At 38.5% G+C, this 20,092-nt stretch overlaps 1 protein-coding gene across 4 annotated transcripts in view; it reads left to right on the top strand.

Moving 5' to 3' along the window:
* DAB2 (DAB adaptor protein 2) overlaps nt 1-20,092 on the top strand; it is a 110,056-nt gene that overhangs the window by 31,067 nt on the left and 58,897 nt on the right. For 3 of the 4 annotated variants that reach the window (XM_072416629.1, XM_072416632.1, XM_072416630.1), the window contains exon 2: nt 15,721-15,909. In XM_072416629.1, the coding sequence (XP_072272730.1) occupies nt 15,822-15,909 (88 nt within the window). In that variant the 5' untranslated portion in view covers nt 15,721-15,821. Of the gene's footprint in view, nt 1-8,420; nt 8,537-15,720; nt 15,910-20,092 lie in introns of those variants that run through there. The other variant, XM_072416631.1, reaches the window with a different exon arrangement.

The following is a 20,092-nucleotide window of genomic DNA, read 5'->3' as shown; positions in this document are numbered from 1 at the left end:
GCAAGAAAATTTTGGTGTTCCCCGTTTCTGGCCAGTGCGGAAAACAGTGCGGGGTCAGGAGAACAACCCAGTTGGGAGGGTGCACCGGCCAGAGCTGCGGACCATGACCCCCGTACGGATCACAGGCTCAGGGAAGTGGTCCAGTTCTGTCTCTGGACACAACCTGCCCACTCTCCCATCGCAAGTTAAGGCTTGCCATGGGAGAGTGAATGGGTTCTGGCATCATGACATCACTATGGGAGAACTTTCTTCCCGTTTGAGTGAAACACGGCTCACCACGCATGCATGGGCCAGGGCCAGTAAATTTAGTGGTCCCTGGGTCCGAAAAGGTTGGTGACCACTGCTCTGTATGACTTACTGCAACTTCCTATGCACATTGTAAAAAGCGTACAGCAGTGTTTCTCAACCAGGGTTCCTCCAAAGGTTTCTAGGGGTTCCTTGAGCAGTAAGAAATTTGTGGTTCTTAGGTCAATTTACCATTTATTACCAAAGATTTATACCAATCTTTTTGGCTTTTTGGTTTCCATTGGAGTATTGAATATCAATCAGGTGTTACATCTGTACCTGTGACAGGTGTGTAGCTCTGATCAATACCAGAGCTGGGTCACTCCTTGATCAGAAGTTCTGAATAAGTGTTTGCTTGTCTTGTGATTTATAGGTACCCGGGTTACTGGCAGAAGTCCCAGTGATACCAAAGAATGTATGGCTGGAAAAAAACAATGTTGTCTGATAAATCTAGTCTGAAATACACAATGCCTGGCAAACACAGACTTGGCAATAATAGTGTAAAAGATTTTATCTGGATTCCAGGTAGTTTGAAGACATCACATTCAGCAATTGTTGCATGGTTGATCTGTTACATTTTAAATGAGATCACAAAGCAAGACTTCAACTCACAAACTCCCTCAATGCTTAAAAGTCCCAAGCCCATTTCTATTTTTGCTGTGATGAACTTTGTATGGCTTCTCCATCATTTGTGGATTTACAAGTTGTTTCTTGACTCTCCTGAATTAGTAATGGTGGTCATTAATAAAATGTCAAAAAATCCTACAAAATGGAAAATATTTTAATACATGATTGACTCAACTTTTAGCCAAACTTCATACATTTTTCAATTTGGGTTTAATTGGAAAATTCATGAAGCATCTCCATGTCTCTCCATGGCTGGAGAGGATACACTTTCATCAATTAACCTGGATGATCCAGCAAACCTGAAATGGATCTAGTCCAGTATTAAAAACATTTGCTAGCAAATAGAAAATGACTTTGAAGAATTCATTCCAGGTTTGCTGGACCACCCAGTTTCACTGATGAAAGTGTTTCCTCTCCAGCCTTGGAGAGCTTTATTAAATCAGGCATTTGGGTAATGAGTAAATTTTGGGTAAAAGTTGGGTAAATCTTAGGTGAAAACATCTCTTTGAAAACTTTTCTTTGTCATGAACCCCGGGGAATCTTTTCCAGCTGGTGGTCCAATGGATCTCTCTGTTCTCTTTCCTGGTTCAGCTGGCCGGCCTTGTGTCAATCCCTTGTGTGATGTTGCTCCTGGGTGCTAAAGGAACTTGTGATAGATACTGATAGCAGTCAATGAAAGTGATTTGGCTAAGCTGGAGCCTCCCAAACTTCCAACCAGAAAAAATACCTGGGATCCAACGTGTCACATGACTATGGAATCAGGTAAATGAATAGGCTTTCTAGCTAGCCTTACATTTTTAAAGTAAGGTGGTAGAAAGACTTTTTCCCTAGAAATGTGTTTTTACCAGAATTAATGATGTTGAACAAAACTTTCTATCTTAGGGGAAATATCCCCAATTGAATCCCAGACAGAAATAAAACTTTTGTGTTCAGATCCAGAATAGCCAACACTCTTTTGTAGATAAGTTTAATTAAAATTACATGGCCAATTCAGCATATTTGAGAGACACGTAGATGAAGAATATAAACCGCATGAGATTCAGAAACTCTTGATATCAAATAAATACTAATTGTCCCACATGGGAACACGGACATCAGTATTCTCTGAGGGCAATCAACACCCTGAAATGAATTTTAAAAATAAAAAGTAGTAAGGATTGAAAGTGGTGTAAATGTCAGGAAAGTTTTAGGTCGTGCTTCAATGTGGTTGGTGCCATAAAACTGTTCTGATGTTACTAAATTGCTAACACTGTACTAACTATATTGGACTGAAACCTCATGTAAATATTTTAGCTAAGGTGCAGATATGTAGACAAGTGGATGTATGTTCCTTTGCCTTCCAGAAGTCAAGCTCCAGTTTTCAACCTTCCAAGGCTTTCTTTTGTTCCATTATTGTGTTCTGCAGGAACCCATCTAAAGTCTTAGAGAGGTGGCTATGGCACATCAAAACACCAATGTTAGGGTCAAATGATATACCTTCATCTGCATATATCTTTGGTTCTGCCATTGCCTTAGTTTGGTCCATGTATTTCGAATTTCCCAAAATTTTCCAATACATATTTTGAAAACTGCAGAGCAAAGTGCAATCTACTGACTTTAATGACTCCACTCTAAAACATGAATTTTCAAAATATTAATTTTTAATAATTTATAGAACAAAAATTATATACACAATAAATATACAAAACAAGTCACGAATGAACATAAAAAAACTTGTGGACATATTAGTACCATTCAATAAAACTATCCAGCGGAATTGACGAGAAGTCGTTGTGGCTAAATCCACATCAAAAGTCCAAGTACATTGTGAAAAAAGAAACGTTGGAACTTCAAAACATGAATTTTAATGTGCACCAGTTTTTTAGAAACTGCCTTCATCCAAAGAAAAAAGGGAACTGGGCCAAGGATCAGGAAAAGGTATCAGAGGTATTAGAGTTCATAAAAAAAGAAGATAAGCCTGAAAAGTTTTGTTTTTTTTTAACCAGGAATATCCTTACTGCTGGGAATGATAGGAACCAAAGGATGGGACTGAATCTTTGATTGACCTTAACACAGACCTTAAAATAGGATTCTCCGCATTTTTGAAAAGTAAATGGAGTGAATAAATTTATTTGATGTGTCAGATAATATGCTAGTAACATTTTCATTATCTGGACCTTGATTGCATGGCACCGCTCATTTGTGTATTTGTGATTTTACCATTTTTATATAAATTATAATGATAAATTCTTTTTAATTTTCATTAACCTGTTATATTCCTACCTATCCACGTATAAAGGAAAAACAAGCCATCAATGTATTTTGGTGTCATACTGTTACCTAGGAACAAATCTGACCATTTTCTGACCATGGCTGGTGGTTGTCAGCAGTGACAGTATTGCCCTGATTTATTAAAGCTCCCAAAGACTGGAAAATATAGACAATCATTGGAAAAACTGGGTAATCCAGCAACAATGAAATGAATTTGGTCAAGAATTTTGGGGAATCCAGTCCAGGTTTGCCCATCACCCAGGTTCACTCACAGTAGTCCATATTCTCCAGTCTTTCAGAGCTTTAATAAATAAGGCCTATTGCACACATAAACCAAATGTCAGATGTTCTAGTCGACATTGCCATCGACCTTAATCTGAGCAGCAATGCTGGTACCTATTAGGACTGATGATGATCTCAAGATCCCTCTGGTTTGGGTGTTGTGCACAATCTTTTGAGGGGCTATGATCCTATAAACTTTAGAACATTAAGTCCACCGATGTTTAACCAGTTCTTATGTGTCATCTTTGGATCACGTCAACTTTCAAAATGCCTTGACCCAAAATAAGGTCCACATGATTCCTTAGCTTAGGCTTGAGGTATGAGTTCCTATTGTACTCATTGGCCTTTCAGGTCACATGCTGCTTCATATGAGACATTTCTGGAAAAGAAATGACACAGCTGTTGTGATCTATGGCTGGTGGCCAGCTCATCTTCTGATCTCCACCTTCTCTTCCTGCTTTTTGCACCATCAGGATTCCATTTATCTTCAATTTCCTACTAAACTTGGAAGCTCCTCCTGGCAATGGTTAAGATTTCATCTAATACATGAACTTACCTCATGGTTATATATCATGCTGCTGAATAGTTCCAAGATAAAAAAAGTACATTTACTTCTCCATATCATTTTGACTGTTTTAAGGAAGAAATCTTACAACATTTTGGTTTTATGGGTTGAATAATCTTGGAGGAGGTATTTTCTACAGGTTGGTGGTTTCCTAGTCTTTTAGGTCCAGCTTGTTGAAGTTCTTCAAGCATATTATCCTAACAGGCATGGATCATTGGCCCCTAGGAGCTGGAGACACAAGTGTTTAGGTGTGGCTGACGTTCCTGAAGGGCACCAATGAATTATAGGAAGGTGGATGTAGCCCTGCTATAGACCTGTTTCTTGAGGGTCACCCCTGTACACTGCTTCTGGCTTTTTAGGAATGGGGAATTGTATTTTGAATTTCCACATGCAAATTAACTTTAAAATTGTACCATAATCTTACTTTTTCAGTACGGTAATAATAATAAATTAAAAAAATATAAACTTGAACCTGAAATCCAAACTAAACGAAAACCCAGAAGACCCATATGTATTCTGAGTTGAATCTCGGTGTCCCTTTGTGTATTTTTTCCTCATTTCTTCAGTAGTCCAGCCTGGAACTACTACTGTATGTTGTCCTGGTGCAGGGGTTTCTTGTAACTTGATGGAGTCAATCTGTAATGGGTGGACTACAGATCACACTAACGGGTAGAGGTTATGTGCAGCATGGCGGTGGCACTACCACATTTACCATATTTTCTGGGTTTGCAAAGGCAAATGGTGCATAGTAGACTCTCTTCAGCTTTAAAAGCAAAAGCTAAAAAAACAAAAACCCAAAACTTTTACAAAGTCTCTAAAAAATAGCTGTTCATTTACCTGACTTCTATCTGGTAACAAACTGATGGCAGCCAAGCGTCTATTTAAAAGGGACCAAAATGGCCTCTGTCTTTATAGAGATGACTTCCAATGGTTTGATTTATTAAAGGGATTTAGGCTGTTTACTTTCCAAGGCAAAAATTAACTTAGATTGCCGGCTTAGTATATATTTGGATTACAAAGAATACCCAATCACCTGCAAGGAAACCTATAAAAAAAGAATTTTCGAAGGGGATAATTTGAAGGAGATAATTCACTTTGGTATGTGATCAGCCCATATTGCTTTAGTAAATCAGCCCGTAATGTCCTAACTTTTGATAAAATTACCTTTTAACATTCTTGCAGGTAAATACATTTTTATGTTGTGCCACTGTGTGGGTTTTATAATAATAAAAACAAAAGCTCAGAAAATCACAGTTTGTCATTTTGATTGGTAATAGCATTGAAAAAAAAAAAAGAGATCTGATTGATCGGTCAAAAGGGAAAAGCTTCAACTCCAGGAACACAAACAAACCCATGACAGAGCGTAGTGTCTCTCCATGTGATGCTGCTCTAAAACTTGTTTCTGTCACTCACTTTATATTTTACCTTGCATGCACTTGGAATACCCCCAGAATAATAACTGCTCAAACTGTTGAGTATAAATATCATTTTAGGCATCAAACTTCTGATTTTACTCTTAGTTTTTACTTATTTTTTTCAGATCTTTGCGGTCATAGCCAGCAAGAGCTACACTTTACTTTCTTAGGCATTACTTACAAAGCTTCCAGTTAATAATAATAATAATAATGTATTTAGCACCTCCACCAGTCTTTAGAGAGACCCTGTCACTAAGATACAGAAAGTTTGAGAGCAAAGCACCAAGTTTGCAGAGCTAAAAGCACCACATCTATTAGACACTTCATGACTGTCACATACCTGATTACCCCGTGCAATCTGTGGTTCCTGATGCCACTTGGCTTTAAAGTTATAGCACACATTGGCCTGATTTGATAAAGCTCTCCAATAGACTATCATAGGAGGACCTGGGTAATCCATCAAAACTGAAATACATTTCCTAAAAATAATTTGCAATGAAAATGTTTTTAATGCTGGAGCAGATCCATTTAATGTTTGCTGGATCATCCAGGTTCTCCCATGATTGACTATCTTCTCCAGTCTTGGAGAGCATTAATAAATCAGTCCACTGTAGTAGTAGTGTATTAGCCAGGGGCATCACTAGCATCAACAGCGTACCCAATATTTGGCCAAATGTATCAGATAACAAATACCCATAGCTTAAATATGCAAACTAGCTCCCTCTGCAAACTCCACAGCCAGAATAGTTTTGAGGCATAGATAAAAGGACAATGGTACCTTTGGTACAAACCCATGATGCTGCCATGAGTGCATCCTCCTTAGGAATTAATAGGGCCATGGCTTGCATGTGTAGAGTGAGGAGCACAGGGAAGAATGCCGAACGTCAAGACACAATTATCAGGTCCAATGGGTTGCATCCAGGGGAACCATGATTTAAAGAACATCTTGTTCCAAAGGTACAGTTGTTCAAAAAACATAACTAAATATAAAAAGTAAAAAATTGTGAGCAAGTAATGTCTGTTCCACAATAAAACAAACTTATGTACCGTAAGCCTGTCCACAATTATTTTCTTCAATATGCACCATGTGCTGCCATGCATAGTTCATTGTATTATCCCATCAATGCTGACTTCCAGGATTGTACAAACTGACGTGGATATGCACAAACATCATTCAAGGACTGAAAATCCCAAACATAGAATGTGATTGGGGCAAAATGCCGGCATTGGCAACAGAACAAGAAGGGATCAATCAGTTAGATAGGTTAATTCCTAATAAATGGGACATTGCTTATCCCTTCTGCAATAAAAACCTGCCTGCTCACAAATCTTTATTTTTTAGCTTTAGTTCCATTTTAGGGCACATTATTTACATTTTAGGATCTTTGGGAGTATATAATTTCTATGTACACTGGTGCTAACAGAGAGGACATTCACATCTGTGGGGAAGCAAGGAATGCCAGGTGCCATCTGTTTTTTTTTTTTGCATGACTCAGGGTTCCCTGCAATGAGACACATCGCATGAAATGGAGGCACAAATATTTTGGAATTTTTTAAGTTTTTTTGCTTCTTGGGAATTCTTTGGACCCCAAAAAGAAAAGCTTGGTCTTTTTTATGACATTTAATTTTGGTTTACAAGAACTAGAATGGTTCTCCCAAATCAGGTGTCAAGCCTTGACAATTACCAATTTCTGCTACTGAACACTGATATACATTTTTAGTTAGTGCATGATTGGTTCTAGTCCTAATATAAAGTAAACTTCCATTTTGGGACTCACAGGCCATGTACTGCTTCCAGAGAGGTTAAGCTGTAAGAGTGATGGCTGGACTCTTTGTCCAAGAGTGACAGCTTCCACCTGAAACTTTTTTCATCAAGAAATTTTGCCTTAAATAAGATTCTTTCCAGAACTACTGAGCAGAAAATTTCCACATATAATTTGGACCTCAGAGCCAACATAAAGCCATTTTTGGAACAAAATCCAATTATGCAGGCCTACAGAAATGGATATCTCCCAAGATTTACTGCCAGTGGAAAGTTTTAATACTTTTGATTTAATTAACATTATTTGGAAACATTGTGGGTTTGACCTTCATTCAACTACACTTTACACCACATGTTTTCTATGTTTTCAGATGACTCAGTCTTTTCTGTATATGAATGGCTCTGGCCACTGCAAAAAGCCAAACGCAGGAAGGATTGTGAGAAAATTAGCATTCACAATCAGGGCAAGATGATAGCACTAATATTTCACTTTATTTTAGCAAACATGAACAAATTAGGGTCCTTAGTTGAATTTTTTTTTGCCTGGCAGTGAGAATTCTAATTTCCTTTTAACAATACAGCTCACATACTACTGTGAAGCGTTAATCTAAAAACAAATTCTCCATTAGATATGTGGGCACAGCTAACCACCCACACACTGGACAGCCATGTTTATCCACTGATTAAATTGCATTCTGAGTCTTTAATTAGGAGCAAGAATGATTACATTATGCTTTAATTTTCCGCATCAGTGGCTCGGCACCATAAGTGACTTGGATGGCATCGTCCCTACAGTACTCAATTGACAGCCAGTCAACCAGCATTTTCAGTGATGGAAGCGCATCAATGTCTCTCAAGACAGGTTCCTCCTAAATAGGTGTTTGAATTCCTAAATCGGTGTCCGTTTCACATATTAGGGACACTTCTTATTGGCTGTCTAGTAGCATAGATTCATGGGCACCTTCCGTTCACCCAACTCCTGTCTCCATAGAACAGCACTGTCTGTTAATATTTGATGGTTGCACTCTTATGGGAATAGATCCCTAATGATAATTTCTATCAACAGTTGTTGAGCAAACGTATGAGTTTTACTCCTTATTTCCTGTCTTGAAATTTTTTATGAAATCCATTTAAACAGTCATGGGGTCTTTTCAGCAAGCAGCAAGCTTAAAGCAGAACTAAACTGAAAAAAACTCACCTTATCTTTCGCAGATCCCTCCATCCCACTGGAGCCTTCCTGGATTGGGGCCCGCGTTGTCCTTTTGTCCGTCTTCACCCCGGCACTTCCTCCAGCGCCAACTTCTGTCTTCTTCTTCCTGCTTATGTCACCCAATCTTGTGCTGTGCAGATGTAAGATTGGGGGTTTTAATCTGGTGTAAATGGGGGAAAGGAGTTCCAATCTCACTGCGCATACAATAGAATTGAACTGTAATGAGGACCTCCTCAAACTCTTGTATTCAAAACAGAAATGTTGGCAAGGTTAATGTCAGTACTATAGACATCTCAGGAAACTTAGGATATCACTGATGGTAGGTTATTCATATGAAAGTTAGAAAGTAAACTCATACTTTAAGTCTTGGACAAATGTAGTTTACTTATTTTTTTTTTTTTATTTACATAGAAATTTAGCCTTTATGTATACCACAGTATAGAGGGCCAGGCCAACACTTTTCTTGGACTATAAAACTGAAGCTTGTGACAACTAAATCGTCGCTATTTGAAGTAGCAAGGAAAAATGTTAACTACCACTTTTTCGTTTTATATAGGAATTTGAAACTATGCCCGTACACCACCTTTTAAGTCTTGGAAAATATAGTTTACTTGTTTATTTGTTGTTTATTTGTTTAACATGGGACATTTAACCTTATATTTCCCCAACTGGGAAGACCCGGCCAAGGTCCTTCATGGTCTATAGATTGGAGTTGAGAATCATGGTTGTGACTTCTGAAACTTCTATATTTAAAGTTGTAATGTTGGCAAGGTTCATTCTTTTTGTCTGTACAATGGATGCCACCTCAGGACACATTGCATTGAACCTGAGAGGAAGGAAAAAATGACAACTACCACTCATGGTAGGTGTTCCATATCTCTAAAAGTTAGCAAGCATGCCCATACTTTCCCCTGCAAGTCTTGAAGAATTTATGTTTACCTGAGTTTATTTGTATGACATGGGACTTTTAGCCGCATGCATCCTCAACCTAGAGAACCAGGCCAAGGCCCTTCGAAGTCTTTAGAACTGAAGCTTGTGATGCCTTAATCACCTGTATTTGAAATAGGAATGTTGGCAAGGTTAACTCTGTGTGTCAGTACTATGGATACCATCTCAGGACACTCAGGATAATAAACCTGGAAGGAAAGAAAGTCGTCAACTACCACTGCTGCATGGGTAGTCCATTATCCTGATCCTGGTACCACTATGTAGCAAGTCACAGACATTGCTCTCAATCTTGCAGGAAGTTAAAAATCAGAAAGCTTCTAATATCATTTCATCATCTTCCGAAGAGCCAGACAATGTAAAGTGATATAGATGTCAACAGCTTCTTCACAGCTGTCTAAATACATTTACACTGTGTTCTTCTTTGACAACAGACAGTATGTAGTCTGAATACAGATTATCATTCATGGTGGATGTCTATAAACAGATTAGTATTTTTATCAAAGTTTATTAGTGAAATTTCACAGACTGCTAGTCATCTTCATTCCTTCCCTGTGTATTTACCATAACAAATTATTCCTAGAGGTTGACGGAATTCGTATATTCACTTTGCAGGGCCACTGATGTTGCCTCGCAGAAGGTATTTTATTTTTTATTGCTGGAGGGTACATAATGTTTTCAAAGGAGGAAAGTTATGTAACACTGACAGCTGTTCTGAAGTTCCCGTCTCCTGGGTTTATCTTCCTGTAATTTGGTTTTGCTGGGGATTGTTTACACCACTGCTGTGCACTGTGTGTAATGTGCTTTTCTTGTCTTGCCTGCTCAATGTAAACTGAAGGTCTAGGACGAAACCAAGCTGGGAAGATCAGCCTGATCTGTATGGAATACCAGTGCACTGTTCTAACTGTGAGCAAGCTTTGCTAAGCCTAGCTAAGCAAAATTTTTATATAAAGGTTCCAGAGTCAACTCATTACAGTATTGAAAGCCAACTTTCCAACATGTACTGTGTGTATTGACTGTTGCAAGTGTATATATATATATATATATAGCCAAAACTTTTTTGAAAACTTTTTTCTTCTACAAATTATAGGAAATTTACCAAGATTGGTGGTTCTCCTTATTTTAGACTGTTGTCCCCGAAACTAATGTTTCTCTATTGTAAGATATCTCCCTACGTCTTGTTTTAGAAACAACTCTAAAATTTAGAACACCTGTACAAAAAGGAAGATTTGTCCAATGGGAATCTCCAATTGGGAAAACACTAGGACACAAACAGCATTAAAAACTTTCTCATACAACCCTAGGGTTCCCCCAGAGGTTCCTAGGGGCCCCTTCATCAATGAGCAGTTTGTGACACTTTAGTTTAGTTTAGGTGACACCAATGATCTTTTTGGCTATTTGTAAGGGTGACATTCCTCCCAATAGCCAGGAATGTAAGAGACATTCTTCCCCCTGACCACCACACCAATGTACTGTGATCTGTGCATATAGTAAATACAGAAGTAGTCCCTTGAACACCTGAAAGCTTTTTAATGGGTCTCCCTGTGTTAAAAAGGTTTCAAAGCACTGTTCTGCAGTGCACTGTAGTTTTACCTCTAATTACCCTGTAACTGTGGAGCTAAATAAGTGAATTTTTGTAGCCTAGTCGCATTGGTAAAATGATTAGTGATTTATCATTCAGAGATATATTCAATAAAAAGATATGACTGCTTCATTGCAAGGCAGTAATACTGTTGCCTAAAAAGGAGCTTTACACATTTTTAATGCACATCAACATACGTGCTCCGCATATCTTTTACCAAAATTACAAATCTTAATATAAAGCACTAAGTCAATAAGTGAAAAACGGATGTAAACCAATCAGGATGAAAAACTTATTTATAACTGTAGCTGTTTGCAATCTTCTGGTTAAATAGAATTAATGTGCATATATTTATGTAATACATACTATTCTTTGCGTACCGATTAGTTGAATGAGAAGCACACTGCAGGCTGAAAGGCTGAACAGCTTTCGCTTAATCCCCCTGCACAATATGCTTGCCTTATTGAGCCGTGTGGCACTTATCCAGTTGGGTGAAAATGTCAAATGAGATTAAACTGAGGCCTGTTTTCTTTCAATGACTCTTACATAAACTGGGATTACAATCTTGTTTAACCAATAATAGAAAAAAAATATATGTTGTACACAAGTGGTACTAACATGACCCGGGGAGCTCGGACCTTCTAGCCCATCCCTTATAAACACCATTGTCATAACTACCTTCTACTACCAAACCTCCCCCTGCATACCAGCCACTCCCCCCAATTAAATATCCCAACACAAAATCTTGGATTTAAATTGGCTGGCAAGCAGCCGTTTATTTAAAGCACCATTAAATAAAGTTTAACTTTCCAAATAATTAACAAACAAATATCCAAATAAATAAATGCCAAATAAATTACATTTTACACTTTGATAAGCATACATTAACATAAATTAACACAACACTCCATTATTAATATAATTATTATTAAACGGGATTATATAATGTTAACATATTACATTGAATATAGCTTAATGAACCAACAACAACTTAATTCCCCTTTTAATAATACATAACCATTACAACAGTATCCATAATGTTATCAAACTCCCAATTATACACCCAAACAACCAAGCTGCAGGTCTCAGAAGGCAAAATCCCACCCAACAAGAATTGAACCCTTCCAACATCTCCACCTTGGCCCCTAGCTGCCCAGCACTGCCTTCAGGAGCCATAATCATCCGTTCACTATAAAGGGGAGACCCCACCAAAGGGGATCCCCCCTGCCAAAATCCACCCCTTTTCAATACACTGAATCCCTGCCTTCCAAGACCCCAACCTCTAAAACAAACCCACCTCTCAACTCTACCTAAACATAAGAGGGAGGGTGGGTGGGAAACTTTTTCTTTCCAAAAGAGGGCCTCTCACTATCGTCCAGCCCCTTTTAACATCTCCCATTCCTAATCTCCTCCTATCCCACGTTGTACACTAGCCCAGCCCCCTCTGGCAACACTACCCTTTTTCTTAACCCCTTAAAAGCTCTGGGCTAGGCCCAGCCCCCGGTCATGTAGTCACTGCGCCTAATTCTTACGGCTACGTGCCTCTCTATACTAGAAAAATGTATAGTGTTAGGTATGGCAAGGTAGCATTATGAAGTTGTCATGAGGTTTTAGGAATTGAAAGAACTCATGGGGCTCTAGTTATAAAACAGGAAGTCTGACATTTCCTCAAACATTCCCTGGTGGGAAACAATTACTTCAATTGAAACACATGGACCTGGAAGATTCCTACCTGGGAATGGAGTGTTCCCTCCAGCCCCTTTTAGCCGGGTGTACCACCCAGCACTTTTCAGTAACCACCCAGCTGTTTTTGGATGATTACTAAAAATTTGGATCACAATACTGGGGCCGCCACTCATCTACAGCTTCTTCCCATCCAAAAAAAAATTATGGGAGGAATACCGGAATGTTTGAGGAAATGCGATATTGCCTGTTTTATAAAGAGACCCCTTAGTTTATCTATAGGTTTATTGTGTTGAAAAGTACAAATTGAAGAGGAGGAAGTGGAGGATGCTTGAAATTTTCTGAAGCTGAAAGCTTTGAACCATATGCTACAAGCTTTTGCTGCATGATATGAGGCAACCAACCGCTAAAAGTATCATCCAAAACTGATAAACAATGAGGTTGCCTTGAGCCTTTTAAATAGTTTTGGTGATAGAAAGCTAGTTGAAAGTGGTTGCAATAGCCAGAACGTGTATGTTGTCAGCATAGGGGTGGAACATACTGTAGTTCCTCAGCAACCCCCTCCAGATGCTTTTTCCTGTTCCAAGGTTTTTGGAGGAATCACTTGAGGTCTTGGCAATGTTAATGTAGTAAGGTGGTTGCACATTGGTTTTCCTATGGCTGAGGCTTCAGCAACTCTTTACTTGAGTAATGTGACTTCAATGTGGATAAAGTGGATGGATAGGTGCCAAACGTAGGAGAACTTCAGTGAGTGGGACTGAATTATTAAAGCTCTCCAAGGCTGGAGACCATAGACTATCAAGACAGACCCTGAGTGATCCAGCAAGCCTAGAATAGATCTGGTTCGGTATTGAAAACATTTGCCAACTAATAGTAATGCTTTTTAAGAAATCACGTAGGTTCTCCCATGACGGTCTATCTTCTTCAGTCTGGAAGAGCTATTCAGACACATTGTGTAATTCCTAACCTCTGAAGAAACTGTACTAGTATGTCATGTTCAATGTATCCATCTATGGGCCAAAAATAATAAGCTAGTGTGTGTTTGTTTGAAATGTATCTAAGAACAGTTTTTCTCTAGTAGTGAATGAGTATAACCCCTGACATTTTTTTCTTTTGTATGTTTCCACTTCGGAGGATTGTCTTCTATTTTCTGTTACAGAAATAGATTGTGAGAGGAAATCTCTTTAAATCTCCTCTTATTTAGCTGGTATTGGAAGAAATACCATCATTGAAGGATTTCCTGGCAATAACAACTGAAAGTTTTAATTTCCTATTATTTTCTGTCCTGATGATCACAGACTACTACAGTAGTCACCAACTACTAATAGTCAACAACTTTCGGACCCACGGACAACTAAATTTACCAGGTCTGGACTGCGCATGCGTAGGGAACTGGGTATCACTTAAAGGGGAAGAAACTTCCCCCACAGTGATGTCATGATGCCAGAACCCACCCACTCTCCCATCGCAGGCTCAGAACAGAGTGGGTGGGTTGTGTCCAGAGAGACAATCTGCCCACTTCCTTGAGCCTGCGATCCGTACAGGAGACATGGTCCGCAGCTCTGGCCGGTGTGCCCCCCCAGCAGTGTCCTTCTCCTGACCCCGCTCAGGGGAGCCCTGGCCAGAGCCGCAGACCACCAAAATCTTCTCGTGGACTACTGGTTGGCGACCACTGGACTTTTAGATATCTCCAGGTGAAACACAGATAGTATTAAAATTTCACTGAAGTTTTACCACTTTCTTATTCCATCCAGAAATAAAAAAAAATGACTAAGTGATCTTAAAGGCTGGGTTTATAATTTTTTTAAATTGATTTCCAGGAGACTGTCCGATGTTACCCAAGTCAGCCGATGGATTTTTAACTAGACTTTTTAAATGCCTTTCTTCAAGGTTATCCAATATTGTTAAAAATAAATGGCAATTGGCAAACCTAATGTCATTAGGTAAGGGTTTAAATGAATATTAATAATATATTATACTGTAACTAATGGGTGTGACACCTTTATTATGAATAAGTGGAAGAGCTCGAGGTTACAATTTAGATCAGTGACATCTTGCTATTGCAGTTTTACAGTAGACTAAAGTAAATATAAAGACAAGGTGGCTCATGGGCTAGCACTGCGGCCTTTACAGCTCTAGATCCCAGGTTGGAATCACGGCTAGGGCTCTATCTGAATGGAGTTTGCAGCTTCTCCCTGTGTCTGTGTGGGTTTTCTCCGGGTACTTCAGTTTCCTCCCCCATTCCAAAAACATGTAGTTAGGTTAGTTGGCTTCCCCTCAAAAAATTTACCTTACACTACAATAATGACATATGACTGAGGTAGGGACATTAGTAAGCCCTTTTGAGGGACAGTTAGTGTCACGACTACAGACTTCGTACAGCGCTGCGTAATATGATGGCGCTATATAAATACTGTGTAACAATAATATTAGTAAGTAGCTGAAACCCCTGTTAGGTTTTTAGTACTGTCTGTTAAGGATGTTTACACTTTTAGGAGCTAGTTCTTAATATTTTGTTGGAGTAATGCAAGCATTATCAAGTCAAAAAGCTGCCTTAACTTAACTGAGCCCGGCATTGTACAGCCCAGTGTGCAGGAACTCAAGCACCCTTCTCCCGCACAGGGATGTGAATGAACCCTAAATGTTCTAATTTGCACTGAAAATAATAGAAAATCCAAATTTAGAGTTGCCACTGGGCAGCATAGTTGGCTCATTGGCTAACATTCTTGCTTTTGCAGCACTGGTCCCCAGGTTCCAATCTTGGTCAGAGCACCATCAGCAAGGAGTTTCTATGTCTTCTTCATGTTTGCAATGGTTTACTTGGGAACTCTGATTTCTACCCAAAAACATGCAGTTAAGTTAATTGTCTTCCCTCAAAAATTGTCCTCAGGCTGTGTTAATGAAATATAACCATAGTGGGGACATTAGATTGTGAGCTTCTTTGAGGAACAGCTAGTGACATGGCTTTGGACTTTGTAAAACATTGGGTAATATGTTGGCGCTATATAAATACTGTGTAATAATAATAACATGACATTATTCATATTTCATTCTGATACACAGATAATAATGCTCTTGATAATACACACATGGGTTTATATTTTTGTCTTTTAGATTTAAAAATGGTCATCTACTGAACGTTGTACCGTGGAAGTTCTGCAGTTGCCTTTTTCGCGTTTTTAATGATACTGACATTGTGAGTCCGGCCTCCAAACATGTCTACTGATGTAGAGTCTACAACCAGCACTTCCACCGAGGTGGCACCTGCCGGTAAACCTGCAACAAAGAAAGAAAAGAAAAAAGGTACATTTTAAATATCTGTACTGAGCTGCTTGGTAAAAAGATAATAAAATATCAGTCTTTCGAGCTTTTAGTAGATGTTGGCAGGCTGAGTCACACACTAGCTTCCTATATTTCCCTGGGATTCAGGTGGTAGAATTTTGGCACTTGGGATCCCAGCTCCACCCATCTGTAAGGGATAATTTTAGGAGTCTCTTTTCTGTGCTCATTTTTTTTAAATTATTGATACAAAATGAACAATGCAATATCACAAAACAAAATATGGCAATAATAATGGCATCTACAAAAAAGCAGAGATCAAAAACCAGAATGCCAATACTTTGTTATCTTTTTTTTTTCCAATTGCCACAATCTACATGATCAGATTTTATATAGCGGTGATCAGTGCTTTCATCGCCACACCAAATTTACCGCATATTGACAAAAGCTACATTCACTTGAATAGAGTATATGACTGCCTCTTTCTCTAGCCATCATGGCAATTGCTATTGTGGCCAATAGATCTTACCACTTTAAACTTAAAGGTGATTGTTTGTAGTTGAACAGTTCAGATAGGAGTCAATTCCACCTCAAATTAAAGCTGTTCCAACCTTGTATTAGAGCTCAGATTGCAAAATGACAGATAAAATAGGGATTAGCCAACCAAGCTGCTAGACGATGACAACTTTCATAGTCCGAGGATTGTATTGCCAGGTATAGTATGGCTCATTAAAAAAATATGAATTCCAACAATATGAACTTTCCAACAAATTTTGGAATCTGGTCGATTATCTTTCAACAGTGAAAGTGGTGATCTTCTAAATGTGGTAATCCTGCTGAAAAGTCAACTCATCAGGAAGAAGAGAAAGCTGGCAATATTTTTGTATATATGAAACATTTTTTGGCAAAAATCTTGTATACTTCTTTAATAATGGGTCCCTAGGTCCCTTAAGGGGATATTTACTTACTCTTTGTGTCAAGGTGACCACCGTATGCAAGACTGAAAGTGATGGAAGACAGCATTTTACAGTTGTCATATGAACAAAAATTAAGGGAAATCTTTTAATAGGATACCTGTTCCAATGATAACTATTCTTGTTATGGCTCATGGCATGTGTATTGCCACACGTTCCATTAGGCAGCCCAATTATTTGAATGGGTTGACCAAGACACAATATCTTACAGAAAAGTATGCATGCTGGTGGGTGTACGTTGGTAACTTGGAGATGCCCAATTACCTTCTAGCCCTAGGAGGCTATAGCCCAAAGGGTGCTTAATAGAATCTCCTAAAAAAGTTAATGCTTCTTTAGAGCAACTTAAGCAGCTGAAGACTGCCCAAGTCCTGTCCCCATCTAAAGGGCACTTGAAGCTTTTGACTGCACTTAGTAGCTGTCAAGTGCAATCCTGTATCTCATGAGTGCTGCTCATAGGGTTCAATGAACCCTTCAACAAGGCAACAACTACATTAACACTTTCTAAACTTTTATTAATCCTGAAGTATGTCCGTACCCTCATTATGTTGAGTGCAAATAGAGCCCAAGCAGGAGCAGAGACACCCGGATATGTATTGTGTGTGCCAATCATTTTTTTAAACCTTTGTATCCAGTTCCTACCTGAAGTCACATACAGCAATACATATAACAAACAAGGAGCTATGGCCGCTATATAGTTAATCCAATTCATGTACTTCCAGAGCCACAAACATCTGGCTTGCATGTTAAGTGCTGAATAAACTACCCACTGAAACCGCAGAAATCTGATAGCGCAGGCTTCCTGGGCAGATTTAAAGTCTCTCCACTGCTTGTCAAGGATATCATTACCCTATTGTGTTACACTAGTAGGTACACTTTCATGGGCTTATAGCTGCTTATTGTCCCAACAATTAAACTAGTAAAAAAAATGCATATTTATATCTATATATAGGGTTATACAGTCTGGCAAGGTAAACATCATTGAGGTATAAATAACATGCTATAGTCCAATAAAATTTCCATTAATGGTAGTCCAATGTAGTCCTGAAACATTGCTGACATTGTTTATTTAAATGATGAGGTCTCAGTGTAGTAGTTTATATCTCAGACCACCTCCTATGGGAATATAACTAGGGTAACACTCTATTGATGCAGCTGGTCTACAAAAATAAATATAAAGCCAGAGGCTGTGCACACATACTAGAATTTTCTCACATTTCTCAGTTGTTTGTGATCATCTTGAGTGAAAATCTAGTGTTAGTACAGGTTGAAGTTGTTAGTGGTCCACCATGTTGGATCAGTAATGATGGACACCATTGTTAATTAAACTGAGTTCCCCACAGCAGGATACTCAACCACTCAGGCAGCTCAGCAAAAGAGACAAACAGTATCTGTACATTCCAAAACATCATTCCAAGAAGATCATTTTGGGTGACAGTAAGAACTCATTTTCACTATGCATGGTTGGTTCAGTCACTATGTTTCACGTAGTGTGCAATATGCAAGGACATCAGATGCTAAATGGAGAGTAATGTCTGATGTTCCCATTTAGGCACTGCATTTCTTTTTGTCTATACCCTGCTGCAAGCATTTCTGTCTGTTTTGGTTCATTATCAATGAGTGGGGTTGGCGTTGCAACAGCAAGCCACATAGGTGTCATACGTTGAGATATATACACAGCAAATTCTCTTTCCTATTATGAGAAAGATAACAAGCCTAGCAAATCCTCAAAACCAATACAAGTAATGCTTTGTATTTTGTATATCATTGTCCAATACAAATATTGTATGCAAGCTGTATTGAACACTTGCTGGTGGTAACTAAATGAGAAACCATATCAATTTACCATAAAACATCAGATACTGTATTTTACACCCCTTTAAATTCATATGTACATATTGTAAAACTTGAAAAATTATATAGTATATATTAAACCACAAATTATCAACTTATATATTTCTTGAAGTACAAAGTAACTTTGTTGGGATATTAGAAATCCTTTCATGGGACTATAAACCTCTCAGTTTATTCCCACCTTGGCTCAGTGGTTTATGGGCTGATTTCAGAATGGCAGTAACTGAGGGATTGTAATAATATAGTATTAAAATACAGTTTATGAACACAGGTAAATATATAATCCCTGAGTGGACTGGCCTTCCACCATACATTTTATAGGTTTTCTTGTGTAATATTCTCCACATACCACACTTGTAAAGCATGTGGACCCCCTCTAGGCAATTGGCTCCCAAAGTGAAGCCCATGGATATGGTCTGTGTTCAGTTTATAATTGGTTTATTTACCATGCATCTGAACCCAAGTACAAAAATGTAGTATATTTCAGCCTACCAGATTTTAGATGTATTGGCTGCATTAGTTTTTTATCAGTTCTATTTTCTTGTGATACAGAATAATCTCCATAACAAGAAGAGGTTTTTTTTTTATTGTCCAAAAAAATCACTAAGACGTTATCTACTTCACCCGTCCATCACTTATTTATAAACCCAAGCTTCTCACAATTTTGGCCGCTCACTGCACAATCATAATTCCATTATATACACATAAAAAAGCAGAGAGATTGCCTTGGCCTCATGAATTACATATACCAGTTATAGCAAAATATTAAACAGGTACTGATAGCACAAACAATAGATCCACATATCAAAAGTCACCACCAAACACATACATATATGTAATAGGACACAGAAACCAGTAATACAGGGCTAACGCGTTGCGGAGGGCCAGGACTCCTCCATCAGAGCCTCACATACGGTAGCTGGAAATTATGCTTTTTGCCACAACCAAAGGGAATTGTTTTACTCTTAATGAACAGATACAGCAAAACGCACACACATGACACTCACATCCACCCAAAGTGCCACTAGTTCATTATATGGTAAGTAATTCTGAGTCTGTCATAATAAATTAGCAAGTTACTGACTGATGCTCTGCGTGTTTATGAATGGACCGGCTGGCATCCATGCTGTTCCGTACTCAGAATTAGAGTAGTGTTGATCTCCAGCACTGACATGGCTTTGGCTGGTATCTGTACATTTTCCATCAGCACTGTTCTTCGAATTGCCTAACAAAATAATCCTGATCATTTTTATAGAGTCAGTCAGCAGTTCTTAAAATACATCTGTCTTGAAAGAATAATATGGGCCGCCACTACCCTGTGCCTTCTGAAAATATGTAAAGCTTGACTGCTTCAAGGTTTGGTACTTCTGATTCACAGATCC

Source organism: Pyxicephalus adspersus, chromosome 6 (genome assembly GCF_032062135.1).
Source record: "Pyxicephalus adspersus chromosome 6, UCB_Pads_2.0, whole genome shotgun sequence".
NCBI classification, from domain to species: Eukaryota; Metazoa; Chordata; class Amphibia; order Anura; family Pyxicephalidae; genus Pyxicephalus; species Pyxicephalus adspersus.
The sequence above is the reverse complement of the archived record's forward strand: the minus strand, read 5'-3'. Positions and strand labels throughout refer to the sequence as shown.